Genomic DNA, 16,430 nt, shown 5'->3' with positions numbered 1-16,430 from the left:
GCTTATTTTGGTTCAAATTATTCACTATATTCTGTTTAGGGGCCGTTCACATATTACATATTACGTAATCACTTTTTGGACAGTTTCTACCTCTCCCCCTCCGTAATCACTAATCATGGAAACTGCGAGATTCATTTATTATTTATGGCTGTTAGTTTCGGACAAAACTAAAACCTAGTTTCGGACAGGTGCAGTTGCAATTATTTCATGGTCAAAGACTCGAGCTTGTTACCATCCCATTTACGAGAGGGTAGTCACTATCCAACGAGCCGAGGTCATTTAATGAGAACGTTCTGGAGCAGGTAGTTCACAGTATAATTGCCTAGATGTATTCATTTAGTTTTATATGATTCCTTTCTGGAGCTGCAGTGGAGAGACTGTTAAACAGTGAACTATCAATTAGTCCTATCTGTTTAATCTATATTACAATAACCACTAGCGTAATAATTTAGAAACCCCTTCAGTGATTACATTAAATGTGAAGTTGAACGATCCCTGAACAATTTGGTTAGTTTCTCAGGACTTTCAACGGTCCGTTGAGTTGAACAGAATCGGGGATCCTATCTCTACTCATCTAGACCTTTTGAAACAGTTATGCCGTTTCAAAAGTTATTTTATCTCTCAACTTGATCACTCAGTCATGACCTTGTACACAGATTGAAATAGAATTTATAGAAATCGAATCTCAGAACGAACACTCAGCTAATTTTTAAAGATTCAAGAAGTGTAATCCCATCCAAAAATTAACGTGCTAAACGTTATTTAACTAATTAAGCTACGGTACAAAAAGCACGGTTGTGGATTGAGCGAAAGACAAAATCATGCTGAAAAGCTAGCTGTACCGCTTTTGGTAAAAAACACGTATGTTTTCACAGCAACAGGTCATAAGATGTATTCTCATATTAGCATATCAAAGCATAAATTGATTAAGATTTATTCGACACAACGTGAATAAAATTCACTGAAAGTGAAAGTAAAATTAAATTTTCACAAACAAGTCCCTAAGTCGGACATAAAACAGTTTTATCGGTATTCTTCAGTCTTAAACAGAGACTTAAAATAACAGTCATGTTTGAAAGCAAAGTTTCAAAACACTAACATCTCCTCTTACATTAACTTCAGTAAAACAAAGACTGAGGGCGCTTTTAATCTCGGCAGGTCTAATGGTTTCAACACATAGAGCTGAGATATCTTTCTTGAGGACTCCACAAATAGATTCACACACTTCCATAACAGTCGCTGCGTCTCCTTCTGGTCGAACCTGAAAACTTGGTTGTTAATACGGAGATACTAGAAATGGAGCACGAAATATAAGGCTAGTTGTATTACTGGGAAATTCGTTTTTAGTGCTTTACTGAAGTTTTTTCAAGAGGAGACTTGAAAAGCAACTCTCAACACTCATTTCAAAATTCATTTTTATGAGTGACCTTACAAGTGCATTATTTGGACGATATTTTGTTTTAAATGCGTAAATTAAATGCAAGAATGTTTCGAGAGGTGCGTAGAAGTACGCACTCATCAACTTGACTATAGTTAATGGGATTAGATGTTTTTATATATTTTTAGTGTAATTTCTTCTCTGATAACTTGACATTTTGTTTTGTACTGATATTCGTGACTACAACGTGTGAAAATGGGATCTGCACAAATTGCCATTGCCAACACAGAAGTTAATACATCTTTTGGGGGATGATACACTTCATACTGACAAATGTATAGAATTTTTCTTAGTCTTACTGGCGCGAGCTGTATAGCTATATAAATATGATAGCACGATCAATACAACATCTAGGAACATTTATTTTGGTAGTTGGAGTGGATAACGCTGCCGGTAGAGCCCTGGTAGAGCGTTATATTATTATAAATGCCAGTTCCTAGTTATATTATTATAAGATTACCCGCTGCCAGATCACAATACTAGGAATTTGATAATATCCCAAGTATTGTGATATTGCAGCGGTTATATTATAATATAGATTATATTTATTAACAAATACCAATTCTTGAATAGTATTAGCAGCTAACTATGGCTAACTATCGATAAACCAGTAATCAAGGGTTATCCTTATATAGATGTAAGTCGGACCTGCCCAAACTAAAGAGCCATGGCAGAGCGGGTCTCACGTTGCTACCTCAACTATTTTTCAATAGCTTCGCGCGTGTCAGACAAGATCAAGGTAGAGCCAGCAGGCAAAGGACGGACTACAGACTACTGAGCTGAATACAGATAATAAATAACAATATGGTATCAAATATTCAACGCTATTTATAAATGCTATTTCATTAATAAACGTTTTATCAGAAACGTCAAAAACTCTAACTCTAAGTAATCAACAACTCATCAATTAAAGATGTGGTCAAGATTTATTTTATCATTATTAAACGGGTTTTAATAACGACCAATATTTATATTTAAAAGGCCAGCTAGTCTAAGCTTATCATTAAAATGTTGTGCCAGCATATTTAGTTGCAGTAAACTTTAAAATTTCAACCTCCCAACTTATACCTAAAATGTATTGTTTGTTTGGCAATGCCAATAAAATATGTCAGTGGCGAAACGGCTGCCCCCGCTAGCGGTGGGGGCTACTGCAACCTTATTTCGGTGGCGTCCGTACATCTCTGATGTAGAACCCGGGGGTCAGATCAGTTTAAATACGTGTTGAGCGTTCTATACTTGATGTTTGGTACATCACGTCTTCTTAAGAGCACATTCTTTACAATATCTTAGCAAGTTATATCACAAGAATCAGAATCTGCTGCCCACTAATTTTGATATAATATAACGAATAACGTACATTATACATATTACATAGTACATAATAATAATATCTCTATTATAATTCAAAGAATTATTTCTGATGTTGTCTGTATGTACGACCGCCCACGTGCAAATCAGATAAAAAATAGGAAGTTGCATAGTCACCATGGTAACGAGGGTTGTTACACGCACGTGCACGTGCAAAGATTGTAAGAACGGCATTTTTATCGGTTGTGTTGATATTACGTTGTGTTTAGTTCGAGCTACATTGTAATCGGCTGTATTTTTGGTTGTGACGGATGTTTTTTGATGCAAGAAAAACTTACTGACAAAAAAATACTATTACTTTCCTCCCTGTGACCACGGGCTTTCTAGTCTACTATAATTCAAAGAATTATATTTCTGATGTTGTTGTCTGTACGACCGCCCACGTGCAAATTAGATGAAAAATAGGAATTTAGGTAACAACCAAAAGGTTCCATAGCAACGGTGTTTTAATGCACACAATACACATGCACGTGCAAAGATTATTTTAACGTCATTTTGATCGGTTTTGTGGTAATTACGTTGTGTTTAAAGTGTTTTATATTTAAATCGGCTGTATCTTCGGTTGAGATGGATATTTTTTGATGCGATTAAAACTTTCTTACAAAGAATACTAATAGCTTCGTCCCTGTTACCACGGGCTTTCTAGTATCTACTATAATTCAGAGAATTATTTCTGCTGTATGTACGTACGACCGCCCACGTGCAAATTAGATGAGAAATAGGAATTTAGGTAACAACCAAAACGTTCCATAGCAACGGTGTTTTAATGCGCACGTGCAAAGATTGTTTTAACGTCATTTTGATCGGTTTTGTGGTTATTATTTTGTGTTTAAAGTGTTTTATATTTAAATCGGCTGTATCTTCGGTCGGGATGGATCTTTTTTGATGCGATTAAAACTTTCTTTCAAAGAATACTACTAGCTTCGTCCCTGTTACCACGGGCTTTCTAGTATACATATTAGGTTGGTTCAAAAAAAATAAAATTTCTCAAATTTTGCTGAGTATAAGCTCAAACGTTGATCCCATGGCTAAAACACCACCAAAAAAATTTTTTTGGTCCAACTCGTCTGGGATGGGACTGCACATGCCACGCCCTAATTTTGTGAGGTGCTTATACAGGTAAAATTCTTAAAATTGCCGTTTTTGACCTTAAAACGTCTAGACAGGGTCCCGAAAGCAATGGAGTGTAATATAAATGTGATAAAAAGGTTAACTTTAGTCAAGGTCTCATGTCTCTACGACCTTAGCATCAACATGTCTCTGCGCCTCCATTTTAAGGCGCGGTCGCGTCTCATCCATTGCTCAGTAAATGTCGTAGAGACATGAGACTTCAACTAAAGTAAACCTTTTCCTACCATTTATATTAGAGTAGCACAGATTCAGAGCTCTAAACACATTCTTTCATCCTTAAAACGACAGTCATATGAATTTTGCCTGTAAAAGTTGATATCTTGATGTCAATTAACATCGTAAGCTTTTGAAATTAAAATTAATTTAATGAATCATAATACTTAACACACAATATTTATATTACACGCAATATGAAAAAATACAGAAAATCTTCCTTGGATTCCACGTCTCCACACCCTGGAACTGTCAGAGGTAAGAACAACTTCGTTGGTTGCATTGTGTTGCAAAATTTGCTAGTGAAAACAAATTTAGCTTTCATTTTAGACTTCACGTCTCCCGAAATAAAACTGCGAACAAAGTGAAACAAGGAACTAAGTAAACTGTAAAACCAAATTTTCGTCACGCATTGGACTTTATCAAGGTTACACTGAAAAGGGGAGGTTTGATCTCTGAACCAGAGAGTGTGGTAATTACCACACTCTCTGGTTCAGAGATCAAACCTCCCCTTTTCAGTGTAACCTTGATAAAGTCCAATGCGTGACGAAAATTTGGTTTTACAGTTTACTTAGTTCCTTGTTTCACTTTGTTCGCAGTTTTATTTCGGGAGACGTGAAGTCTAAAATGAAAGCTAAATTCGTCTCAAACTCACGCTCAGCCTTAAGATCTATTTGCTAGTGAAAACAAACATTACTGGGGGAATTTGCCCTCTTCCAAGCTCTCTTAAAATGAAGTCGCATTCCGGAGCCTTATGTTTATGAATGAGCAGTTTGTGAATTTGTATACTGCTGTTGTCACTGTCGAGAACGAGCTGTTCGAGTATTGGGAATATGGCAGCTATGGCATCATCCTACAGAAGAACGCAAGCATACCGTGGAGAATTTCCCCTCTTCATGAATCCTACAATAATTTAACAAATATTCTCCATCTTGGGGACTGGAGAGGGAATCAGTCCTTCAGCTTTAAGAAGATCAGTTTACAGAAAAGATTCATTTAGATCCATTACTGATAACTTGGTAAAGGAATTAGAACCAGATGCTATTTTGTTAGCTAATGTTTGGATATTTATAGTTATTTACTTAACTTGGCTTGACGTATCAGTAAGAGATTACTGTACCTCGTTAGTCACGAAGAAATCATCAGACCTTATTAATAGTGATCGGTGACCCTGTCAGTGACCGGTGACGAGCTATGAAGGAATCATTGGATATCGTTGATAATGATCCTGTCAGTGACGAGCTATGAAGGAATTATTGGACCTCATCAATGCTTATCCTATAGCTGACGGGTCATAAAGAAATTATAAGGACCTCATTTAAATCCTAGTTTGACGAAAATATTCCTCTGGCAACAAATTCTTTTTGGCAACGAAGATTAGACAGCTTGCTTGTGAAGACATGGCGATCCGAAAACCAGGGTACCTAAATCAGAACCTGCTGACTTCTTTAAACCTAAAGGATCAGTTCCACTTTCCAGTGCAGGGACCGAGAAAAGTTCAATGTCGAATCCAAGAAAGACTTCCTGTATTTATATTTTCATATTGTGTGTAAATATTGTGTGAAGAATTATGACTCATTTAATTAATCTTAATTTCAAAAGCTTACGATGTTAATTGACATCAAGATATCAACTTTTACAGGCAAAATTCATATGATCGTCGTTTTAAGGATAAAGGAATGTGTTTAGAGCTCTGAATCTGTGCTACTCTAATATAAATGGTAGGAAAAGGTTAACTTTAGTTGAAGTCTCATGTCTCTACGACCTTTACTGAGCAATGGTTGAGACGCGACCGCGCCTTAAAATGGAGGCGCAGAGACATGTTGATGCTAAGGTCATAGAGACATGAGACCTTGACTAAAGTTAACCTTTTTATCACATTTATATTACACTCCATTGCTTTCGGGACCCTATCTAGACGTTTAAAGGTCAAAAACAGCAATTTTAAGAATTTTACCTGTATAAGCACCTCACAAAATTAGGGCGTGGCATGTGCAGTCCCATCCCAGACGAGTTGGACCAAAAAAATTTTTTTGGGGGTGTTTTAGCCATGGGATCAAAGTTTGAGCTTATACTCAGCAAAATTTGAGAAATTTTGGTTTTTTTGAACCAACCTAAATTACATATAATATAGTGTATAGCGAAGACAGCATACCGTTGCCTAAGGCTAAGTATTTATTTGATTGTCTGCAAATGACAAACAATCACGCCAAAGGCAACGAATATTATATGACATTTAATTGCGAACGTAATTTAAATAATCGCAAAAAACTGATCGATTATTTTTTCCCTTACGTTTAACGGCCTAAACTTAAATGTCAATATTTTGTGGACGGACAGGTTCATATTCACCCTGAAAAATATCTCGTTAATACCCACCACGTACATATATTAACTAAATGTCCCAGAATTGTGACGAAGTAGTTGTAGAAATGATAGTATGATTATTCGCTCATCTTTAGTAGTGCTCAATCATGTTTATGTCAACGACATTAAAATAATCGCGTATATAAGTTTAACTTTTCGATTGATTTTGTATGGTTATTCGCATGGAAATGAGGGCCGTTATTCTCCTGCGACCATAGAATTCTAAAGTTGTGCACCTAGAGTGGGGCTCTTTAAGCCTTGTGAATTGTGAGACTCCAGTAGGACCCCACCCATCAACAGTTGGAAGGATGATTTTATTCCTTCACCAACCACTGCCTAAAACTGATAGTCCAGGAATTCACTTAGCCACCACGTTACCATGGATCTCCCGACGTTTTTATGTCTATAAAAACTCTACAGACTGATTAATATTTGTCTTGCAAATTACCACCGTTAATACCGTTAATATTCTGTCTATAACTACTAGAGAGGTGGACAAGTTGCAGATCCACAAGTTTTCTCATCGGAATCTATAAAGGGACCTTGCTACCTATTTAATCTCTCCGCTTGTTAGAGAGGGCCGTTAGTTTAGGGTTTGCTGTATTTTTAATCTCTTTGCCTTCATATTGAGCTCTACAGTATAGCGAAATATATAAAGCGAGACGATATATATATCGTCTATATAAATATATATATTAAATACTTTTCAAATTTTACAGAGTACAGCAATAAATGAATATAAAATAGAATCGTTCAAAATATCGCCCCCATCTGTATAACATCTATATAATATATAATATATAATATATATATAGTTTTAAACTATTTTCACAGCTACGATTAAATACATTTATTGAGGATGACTGTAAAGCTATATTTTACCGGGAGCAGGACTCTAGAGCGGTACCCACATGCAGATTTTAGAGCGGTTATATCTATAGAAATTTGAGAGCGGACTGTAGAGCGGACTTGGTCGATAGATTGAAATCAGATTAGATACAACTCGTGATTGATTATTACAGTCGTGACATTAGAATAAGTCATGGAGTTGTTGAAGCAGAAAATTGTCCAATATCGATTTATTTATATTATCTATCATATCATTGTAATTTTTAGATACGTTAGACAATTGTTCGGTATAAACTTCTTCCATTTGACTGAAATATCCTCATGCTACTCTAAAATGCAAAAAAATTCTTTGATAAAGAGGTATAATTATGAACTGGTCGTATCGATGTGATTTCGCTAAGCGAAATACCGACCAAGTACGTGCACTCAAGCAGATCATTTAGAAATGAGGACCTGATCGCGTGACACTTTAGCACATACTAAGGGTATCTCATGTTCAGTCTGGTGACAGGGTATGATCCAGATCAGATCCCATCGCATAACGTTTCTTGTTAGTGATTTCGATAGTGTAGTATATATGGCACGGAGAATTTAGTTTTAGTACATCACATTCGATTCCTCCTCCTCTTTACAACTATCTACAATATGCAGAGTAACAGCCATTCCTCAACTCCTCCTGAGAAGCCCATCTTCACTCTTCATCCGGGGACGAACAGCCGGCAGCATTAACCTTGTTCTGCAATTTTTCCGCTACGAAAAGGACGGAAAACCTACCCAAGACGGCCGTCAATGTTGGCGATGCGTCCAAAGGAAGCAAAAGTGTCCTGGTCGCCTCTACACCCTTGGAGATTCCGTTTTTGATACCCCTAAACCTCACATCCACCCTGCGAACTTTGTAGACTGCGAAGTGTGGATACCGCTCTAGAGTCCTCATAGTATGGGACCGCGACCGGTAAGGGAGTTCCGCTCTAGAGTCTTACCCTGGCTATTTGACTCCGCTCTAGGGTCTTACTTCCGAACAAGTCCGCTCTAGGGTCCTACTTCCGACCAAGTCCGCTCTAGAGTCCCCCGCTCTAGAGTCCCCCGCTCTAGAGTCCCCCGTGAAAGATATACCATTGCCTTTTGACCAGTATAAAGAAATAAAAAATTGGCCAAGGAATAAGAAATTTGGACCCTCAAGTGATGTCAAAATCACAAAATAAATAAATATTATTTTATCTTGACACCACTTTAGGGTTGGACGGTTTGTCGCTATTTTATATATACTATGATCAGCGACATTTGATAGTTCAACTAAAGAGGGGAAGAGATCAATTATTCCCACTTGTGCGATAATTATCGCTAAATGTTTGCTACTACGACAACTATTACTGCATAATTGTTGGTCATATGTTAGATAAAACACATAATTGTTACTATTTAAAGCACTTATCAGAAGAGTGAAGACTGTACCTACTACCTAGTGTCCTAGTGAAGTGTATCATTGTCGTACAGTGAGGAACTTTGTAGAGTATATTCTGATAGATACTCTGAAGCTTAGACTTGTATTTTTCCAGAGCCTACCTCCGCAAAAATATTTTCTTTGAAGGAGAAATGATCTTAGAAAGGGGGACGAGGAAAACGTAACCAATGAGCATTTTCTGTATTCAGATTCCTACAGTATCATTCATCCCACTCGTCCCGTAGCATGACTCCCGCAAAGACCTCAAATGTTTTGTACCAGATCTTTAAGCATTTCAACCAGAGCGACTCAGTACTTAGCTACTTGATCAAAGTAGCCAAGTGCTTTGGACACGGTTTAGAGATTTTATGTGTTTATTATTGATTACTATATTTGCGCCAGCGGGCCCGCGCAGCCCGCTAGTTAAAAGGCCTGATATTTCTCAGCCCGCTGTTACAGCCCGCTGATATAGCCCGCATGAAATTTGACCAGTAGCGATATAGCCCGGAGACAGGATCATAAGAGTTTCATTTTAATTTTGTGCCCGGTAGGGCTGATGTATTATTGATCCACACTTCACTTCAATATTAATAATTCCCACAGCAATATAGTAATACAAAGGAATGTATCACTATCAGCTTTGAGCTCACCACCGATCCCCTATATCACGCAGTCGGCACACGGGCGCATGATGGGCTCATATTGAACACGTGACATACTGTTACTATGGTTACAAAATTCATGGCGACTTGAAGTTTGTCTATTCTCTTAGTCTATTCTCTAATTGTTTTGTGTTTACCATTTCTATATAAATTGCTCACTGTTTCAGTTGATAAACCTTGAAATTTTAGGCCGAAATTTTACGTGTAATTCTATTGTGTTCCCTGTTTTTTGTTTTGAAAGTGAAACTGCCATTAAAATTTATGTTATGAATTTGATCTTTAACTCTCATATTCAATGTCCATGATCAGACTGTGATCTCGAGCTCTCTGGGTTAAATATTTAGGCCGGGTTTGTACTTGTAAATATATTGTGTACCGAATAGAAACTTGCCCTGTTTTGACACTTCACATAGCCATGTGTATACGCGTACGCGTGACCTTCGGCGGTCGCGCGCTACTGCAAGCGAGAGGGCTCTGGTTAGAGCAATTTTGACACCGCCAGTAAAATGATGTTTTTGCGAGTTTTACGTTCTACTCTCACGTTTTCTCCGTTTCAAACTCTCCTGGTAACTTTAAAACTACTCGTAGATGCTTACAGTTGACAAACTCACACTCATGCAGCAAGTGCCTATATTTTGATCGTTTACATTAAAAAATATACATGAAACAATGAGCTCAAACATTGTTTGATAGTGTCCGGTTTTTCGTGGGTTACTCTATTATATTTATGTTCTATAGTCAGTAATTTTGCCCTGTTCTGAATCTTAAACCAAAAGCAACATGATTTTCTCGTAAATTCTCTGAAATCTTTTACTTTAATTTGCTGTGATTTTTGGAAACTGAAGCTTCGTGATAAACGACCGCTTGGGGATATAATACATATCATAATCGCCTCGCGGGCGGAATTTCGTATAGCACTCGGGCCCTCCGAGCTATACGAGGATATGTCGTCCTCGGGCTGGCGCCCTCGAGGACATATAATATATGGCACGCGCGGGCGATATAAATTTCCGCCCGCTAGGCTGCATTGATATATATATATATATTATATATATAGCAGTTTTTTAATCGGTTTGGATTCATCATCTAGGTTGATCCAGATTAGGCGAGAAAGAGCGCAACTGTCCTTTCTTCATTCTGTAACACCTGATCTACAAATATTAGTAAACTGTACACTGTATTTATGCCGCCTGGTCGTTAGTTAGGACACCAAAACTACTAAATAATAGTCGATTAATATACATATGACTACTGATTTAATATATATATATATGACTACTGATTCATTTAATGTATATATATTAATATATCAATAATACCCAATACATAACTCCTTAACATTTTGTTGATCCATCGCTATAAAAACGGTACTATAGTAGTATTATAGTAGACCCCATGTCCCATGACATAAAGTTATTTTATTGTTTCCTTGACCTGAGATGTGTAGCCATTCGAATAGTTTTCTGCTCTTGCAACCTAGTTTCAATCTTTTAATGCCATTACTTCAAGATTGTAACTACAAGTACAAAGCCGTCACCTTTATTTATATTTGCTTTAGTTGCTACTATAACTTTATAATATTATACTTAAAAAGAAAGCCCGTGGTCACAGGGAGGAAGCTAATAGTAATAGTATTCTTTGGTAGTCATTTTTTTATAGCATCAACAAATATCCATCACAACCGAAGATACAGCCAATTAAAATATAGCTCGCACTGAACACCACGTAATAACAAAAAACGATCAAAATGCCCCTCTCAAATCCTTGCACGTGCAAGTGCACTTTTAACACCGTTACTACGGTAACTACGCAACTTCCTATTTCTCGTCTGATTTGCACGTGGGCGGTCGTACAGACAGACAGACAGACAACAGAAAGAATTCTTTGAATTATAGTAGAGATTGCTTTAGTTTTTTCTTACATATTTGTGACATTTTATTGTAAATTATTAGAATTTTAAGTATATATTATGTAACCGTCATCCCATTTTAATCTAGTGCTTTTAGTTTTGTTTGTGAACTTGTTGGAGTGATGTCGCTTCATCATGTCAAAATTAAATAATTATGTCATTACTTAATCTTAAATGCTTACCCAGTCCAAATGTTAAGACTTTCTGAAAGGACCTCCCGCTGAAAGGGCCTCCAGCGTTTTATTGAATAATGAATTAAAACAAAGTTCAATGGCTCTACACCCAACAGTGTTATATGTTCTGCTGATATGATAACATTGTTCGCTAAGTCTTACCATATTTCACAGGGGCACTTGAAAGAGTAATGACCTTTAGTTTAATCATTTTCAAATTAGGTCGCATGTAAATTCTAGTAACAGTAGAATATACATGTGAGGTAATTGGAAAATGATTAAACTAAAGGTCATTACTCTTTGTAGTGAGTCTGTGAAATATGGCAGTACTATCAGGGCCTAGAACCCTATATATATTAGAAGAAAAAAATTGAATTCTTTCGAATAGTTACTGTTCCTTAATTTAGATTTTTTGGACCAGTTTGTCGTTAACATTTATTGCACGCAGCTTTATCCCTAATTTCATTTAGCTCATCACATTTGCTAAGATCTCGTAAACTAAGATCATTTCTCAAACCAGAGAACAAATTCATTCAAGAAATCTGCCCCCACACGAGAATACCTTGTCTGCCAAAGAGGGCAGGATAGTAAAAGATAGAATAACTCCAACAGACAAATATAGACTTAATTCCAGGGTGAATCTCAGGATTTTTATCCCTCTGCATTTCATCAGAATGCTAATAACATGATTCACAAGTCTGAGTGCTATTTTTGTAATTTAAAATAGACATATGAAAATATGGACGGTTTTTGCCCGATTTTGGAGAAACCAACTGCATGGTAAGAATTATGAACGATGTGGCCATTATCAACGATACCATAGATTGAGGACTATCGGATACAAACGATCTTGGGTTCGAATCCGTGTCAATCGTGAATGGAAATAAATAAGTTCCATCGATTGATCACGATTCAACATGGTGTCGAAAAAAAAACTAGAACTAGACGACCTCAGTTTCACCATTAACTATAATATTTGAACAGTACAAATACCCACGATACCCAATAGATTATAATGATGAGTGGCCACGCCTCACTGCTTATAACCATAATACCAACTTTGAAGTATGCAGTACTAAATGAGCAATCTCCAAACAGATGGGCTGTCTAGGACCTGAGTAAATTGTATAATGAATTATTGAGCCCATACTTATAGTAGGTGTTAGTGCACTGTCCAGACTCCCTAATTTCTTGCTATTTTTAATTAATACCACTCCTCACTCTAGAGGGGGATTTGTTTTAAAACATATCCTCACACCATAGATTAAGTTTGCCGGCTTGCAACATTGCTATTTTGAGACTTGTAACTTTGTATATTATCCCATATTGTAGTTTTACTCATTCGAGGATTCTGACGCAAAAATATTTAAATTCGATTGTTGGAGGCCACACACTCTTTAAAGAATCGAATTTTTGAATAACAAGAAATGCGGCCGCTTTTCTTTTGTGGACGGCCGCTCAATTTCCCGATCCGTGATGGCGTATTTTATCATATTCCATACAACCTGGGGACGGCCCAGTCTCTACTGTTTATATAAGCACGCAGATATGGCGAAGTGACATGCCAAGCGCCGCCCAGTTAATATAATTCTATATTGAATTTGAAAATCGTGTATATTTCTATGTAACCATATGTTTCTTGTTTATGCAACCTGACACGGATCTGTGCAAAATAATATGCTATCAATTAGTGCAACCATATCAAAGTATATTAAAGTATATCCCCGGGTCAAAATATGAAAAAAACCTACATTTTAATATGCCCCCCCCCCCCAACAATTATTTATAGAAAACACTGAAACTTAACTCTCCGTAACCACATATAGCTGAAATGTACTACAGCGTCCCAGACTACGGTAGATACTGTCTGATAGCGTGGTGCCTGGTGACTGGCATCTTCTCCCTTCTTGGTAACCTCACCCTCCTCCTCTGCTCGCTAGTCTCTAACGCTCTTAAACTAGACAAGGTCTCAGTTGTCCTGATCCAGAACCTAGCTATAGCGAGCATTGGTTTCACCGTCTTCATCATCCTGCCTACGGTGGGATCTACAGTGGAACAGGAGTGGATCTACGGGAATGGGCTGTGTGTGGTGACCACCTACGTGCTGTATGTCCTGGGCTTCATGAGTACCTACCTGATAGCCAGTCTCAACATCAGCAAGCTGACAGTACTGTCATTTCCACTTCGTGCCAGACTGAGAACGAAGAAGTGTGGCGCTGTCATATCGGTCACACTGTGGGTTTGCGTCATCATCTTGATCATCGTTCGGGAGGTGATAGCCAAGCGAGACATTGTATTCAGCCCGCTCGTCTTCGCGTGCATTTTGGACTACAGGTTCAAACCCCCGGGCCCGTTCGAGCAAGTTACTTTCTACAGCAACCTCTTAGTACCACTTGGTGTGATCCTAGCGACAGCGATCTGGTTAATGCTGCTCATAAGAAGGGTTAGGACTCTAACAAGACATGGGGTGTTTGCTCTTCTGGCTGTCTCCATCGCTTACCTCCTCTCCTACCTTCCCTTTATTATATTCGCAGTTGTAAGGTTAGTTTTAAGCGTTGTTATATTCGCAGTTGTAAGGTTAGTTTTAAGGGTTGTTAACTAGTAGTATAGTACTGATAGTGATCAGCTACATGTTATATATAGTTTTGCAGTTATTTAGAATATATATTCGCATATATCCACACTATATTTACATTACACGTTCAACGTGATATCATTATCAGTGCAGTGTGTACAACACCAACTACACCGATCAATTGCCAATCTGCGAAACATTTTAATTATTATCATCACTTCGAGATGGCAGGGCCTACTCTCATGCTGTCTTTTTAGTTTTTAGTTTTTCAGAATTAATCATCACCTATAGACAGCATGAGAGTAGGCCCTGCCATCTCGAAGTGATGTTATAGATAGTGATCAGCTACATGTTATAGATAGTGATCAGCTACATGTTATAGATAGTGATCAGCTACATGTTATAGATAGTGATCAGCTACATGTTATAGATAGTGATCAGTTACATGTTATAGATAGTGATCAGCTACATGTTATAGATAGTGATCAGTTACATGTTATAGATAGTGATCAGCTACATGTTATAGATAGTGATCAGCTACATGTTATAGATAGTGATCAGCTACATGTTATAGATAGTGATCAGCTACATGTTATAGATAGTGATCAGCTACATGTTATAGATAGTGATCAGTTACATGTTATAGATAGTGATCAGCTACATGTTATAGATAGTGATCAGTTACATGTTATAGATAGTGATCAGCTACATGTTATAGATAGTGATCAGCTACATGTTATAGATAGTGATCAGCTACATGTTATAGATAGTGATCAGCTACATGTTATAGATAGTGATCAGCTACATGTTATAGATAGTGATCAGTTACATGTTATAGATAGTGATCGGTTACATGTTATAGATAGTGATCAGCTACATGTTATAGATAGTGATCAGCTGCATGATTTATCTGATACTGTATACCTAACAGGGTATTGGATTTACTATAGCTATTGTTTCCCAACACAGTCATTTCCCGCAGGGAACAGCCAATGACAGATGATAACGTCAGACTGTACACAGTAGCGGCAGTATCAACCTTTATATCACCCTTCTCCAACCCTATCATATTCTACTTCAACATCACCAGCTTCAAGACCTACGTGGATAACAAAGTGTTGTGGGCTCTGGGCAAGCAGGCGGTTACGCGGGAGCAGGAGTTCTCTACTCGCATGTCTACTATTAGCATGCACAGCGTAAGGGAGTCAGTTGTTACTGCAGTCAGGCTTCCAACCAATACACTTCAGAGGAATTCGACTGTGGTGGAAGAAATTTGAACTTAATGAAAGGGATTATCTTAACATTTCAAGAGTATCATAATTAATGCTATTTGTCATAATCTTTAAACATGGACGTGATTCATGAACTCATTAAAAAAATCGCGTTTAATTTAGAAAACTATAACCTTATGATAGATAATATTGTTGACAAGAAAAACAGTATCTAATTGGAAGGATACATAGAAGTCGAGGGTTACCGTTCGGGATTCGATCCGCCAACCCGGCAATATAGTATCTTATTCCATCAGAAAGGTCCCATCTCGTTGAATCTCGGGGAGGAGGGGTTCCATGGTTCCCCTTCACCGTTTTCATCGCAATCTATTCTTTCTTTCTTTCTCTCTGTTTCAATGTTCACCGTACTAAGCTTCAGTGCAGCGGTTACCAACACAATCAAACTGGATGAGACAACTCAGGTCAGGTATGGAGATACTCCACATGACGATTGAGAGCTAAATAAGGTAGCAGGCTCATAGTCCAATGAAAATATACCTTGATTTGAAGAGGTATAGATATTATTATAGCAAGACAGATAATCCAGAAGTGGCCATAAATATACTCTTGACATCGTTATCAGATAAGAATAACGGAACCTGGTAGATCGTCAAATAGTAGGACGCCACAGCAAGCCCACTCGACACTAACACAGAGTTCACCACTCTCAACTTCATACCCATGTTTTGTTAGCGTCTCCTTCGCCCAGAGCTTTCCCGTTAAGAATGGCAGCAGCTTCCGGACACCACAAGGACCACCGTGTGGTTATCAGCTGGGTCAGTATAATGATGACGGATAAAGTTGTGGCTCCGTCATATTGGGTGAAGAACGTTGATATCTCGTTTACGATTGAAGACGGTTCAGCTAAGACGGTAAGTGCGCCAAATATGCACTGGGATGGACCCCGGTTTCTAATATGATAAACAAAATATGGTATTTCATGATGGTATTATTTTTAAAACTAAGCAAGAAAAAGATTAAAATAATCCTACTCATATGGTGAAATTTCTCAGCAATTAAAAATATTAAACAT

The 16,430-nt window shown here is 37.6% G+C and overlaps 2 protein-coding genes across 3 annotated transcripts in view; one reads left to right on the top strand and one right to left on the bottom strand.

Moving 5' to 3' along the window:
• Nucleotides 1-668: 668 nt before the first annotated feature.
• The window catches only part of LOC134811656 (tyrosine-protein kinase JAK2-like), a 56,208-nt gene continuing 40,446 nt past the window's right edge, over nt 669-16,430 (bottom strand). For both annotated transcript variants that reach the window (XM_063818679.1, XM_063818678.1), the window contains exon 17: nt 669-1,261. In XM_063818679.1, the coding sequence (XP_063674749.1) occupies nt 1,067-1,261 (195 nt within the window). In that variant the 3' untranslated portion in view covers nt 669-1,066. The remainder of the gene's footprint in view (nt 1,262-16,430) is intronic.
• On the top strand, nt 13,383-15,417 carry LOC134811960 (G-protein coupled receptor 83-like). The gene is made up of 2 exons (XM_063819128.1): nt 13,383-14,092; nt 15,109-15,417. The coding sequence occupies exons 1-2, from the start codon at nt 13,383-13,385 to the stop codon at nt 15,401-15,403; spliced, it is 1,005 nt and encodes a 334-aa protein (XP_063675198.1). The 3' UTR covers nt 15,404-15,417.

The sequence above is a fragment of the Bolinopsis microptera genome, chromosome 2 (genome assembly GCF_026151205.1).
Source record: "Bolinopsis microptera isolate Bmic1 chromosome 2, MBARI_Bmic_1.0, whole genome shotgun sequence".
NCBI lineage: Eukaryota > Metazoa > Ctenophora > Tentaculata > Lobata > Bolinopsidae > Bolinopsis > Bolinopsis microptera.
The sequence above is the reverse complement of the archived record's forward strand: the minus strand, read 5'-3'. Positions and strand labels throughout refer to the sequence as shown.

Coding starts and splice junctions, on each gene's coding strand:
- LOC134811960 (XM_063819128.1), top strand. CDS start 13,383: ATGTACTACAGCGTCCCAGACTACGGTAGATACTGTCTGATAGCGTGG. Junction 14,093..15,108: donor ATTATATTCGCAGTTGTAAG/GTTAGTTTTAAG, acceptor CATTTCCCGCAG/GGAACAGCCAATGACAGATG.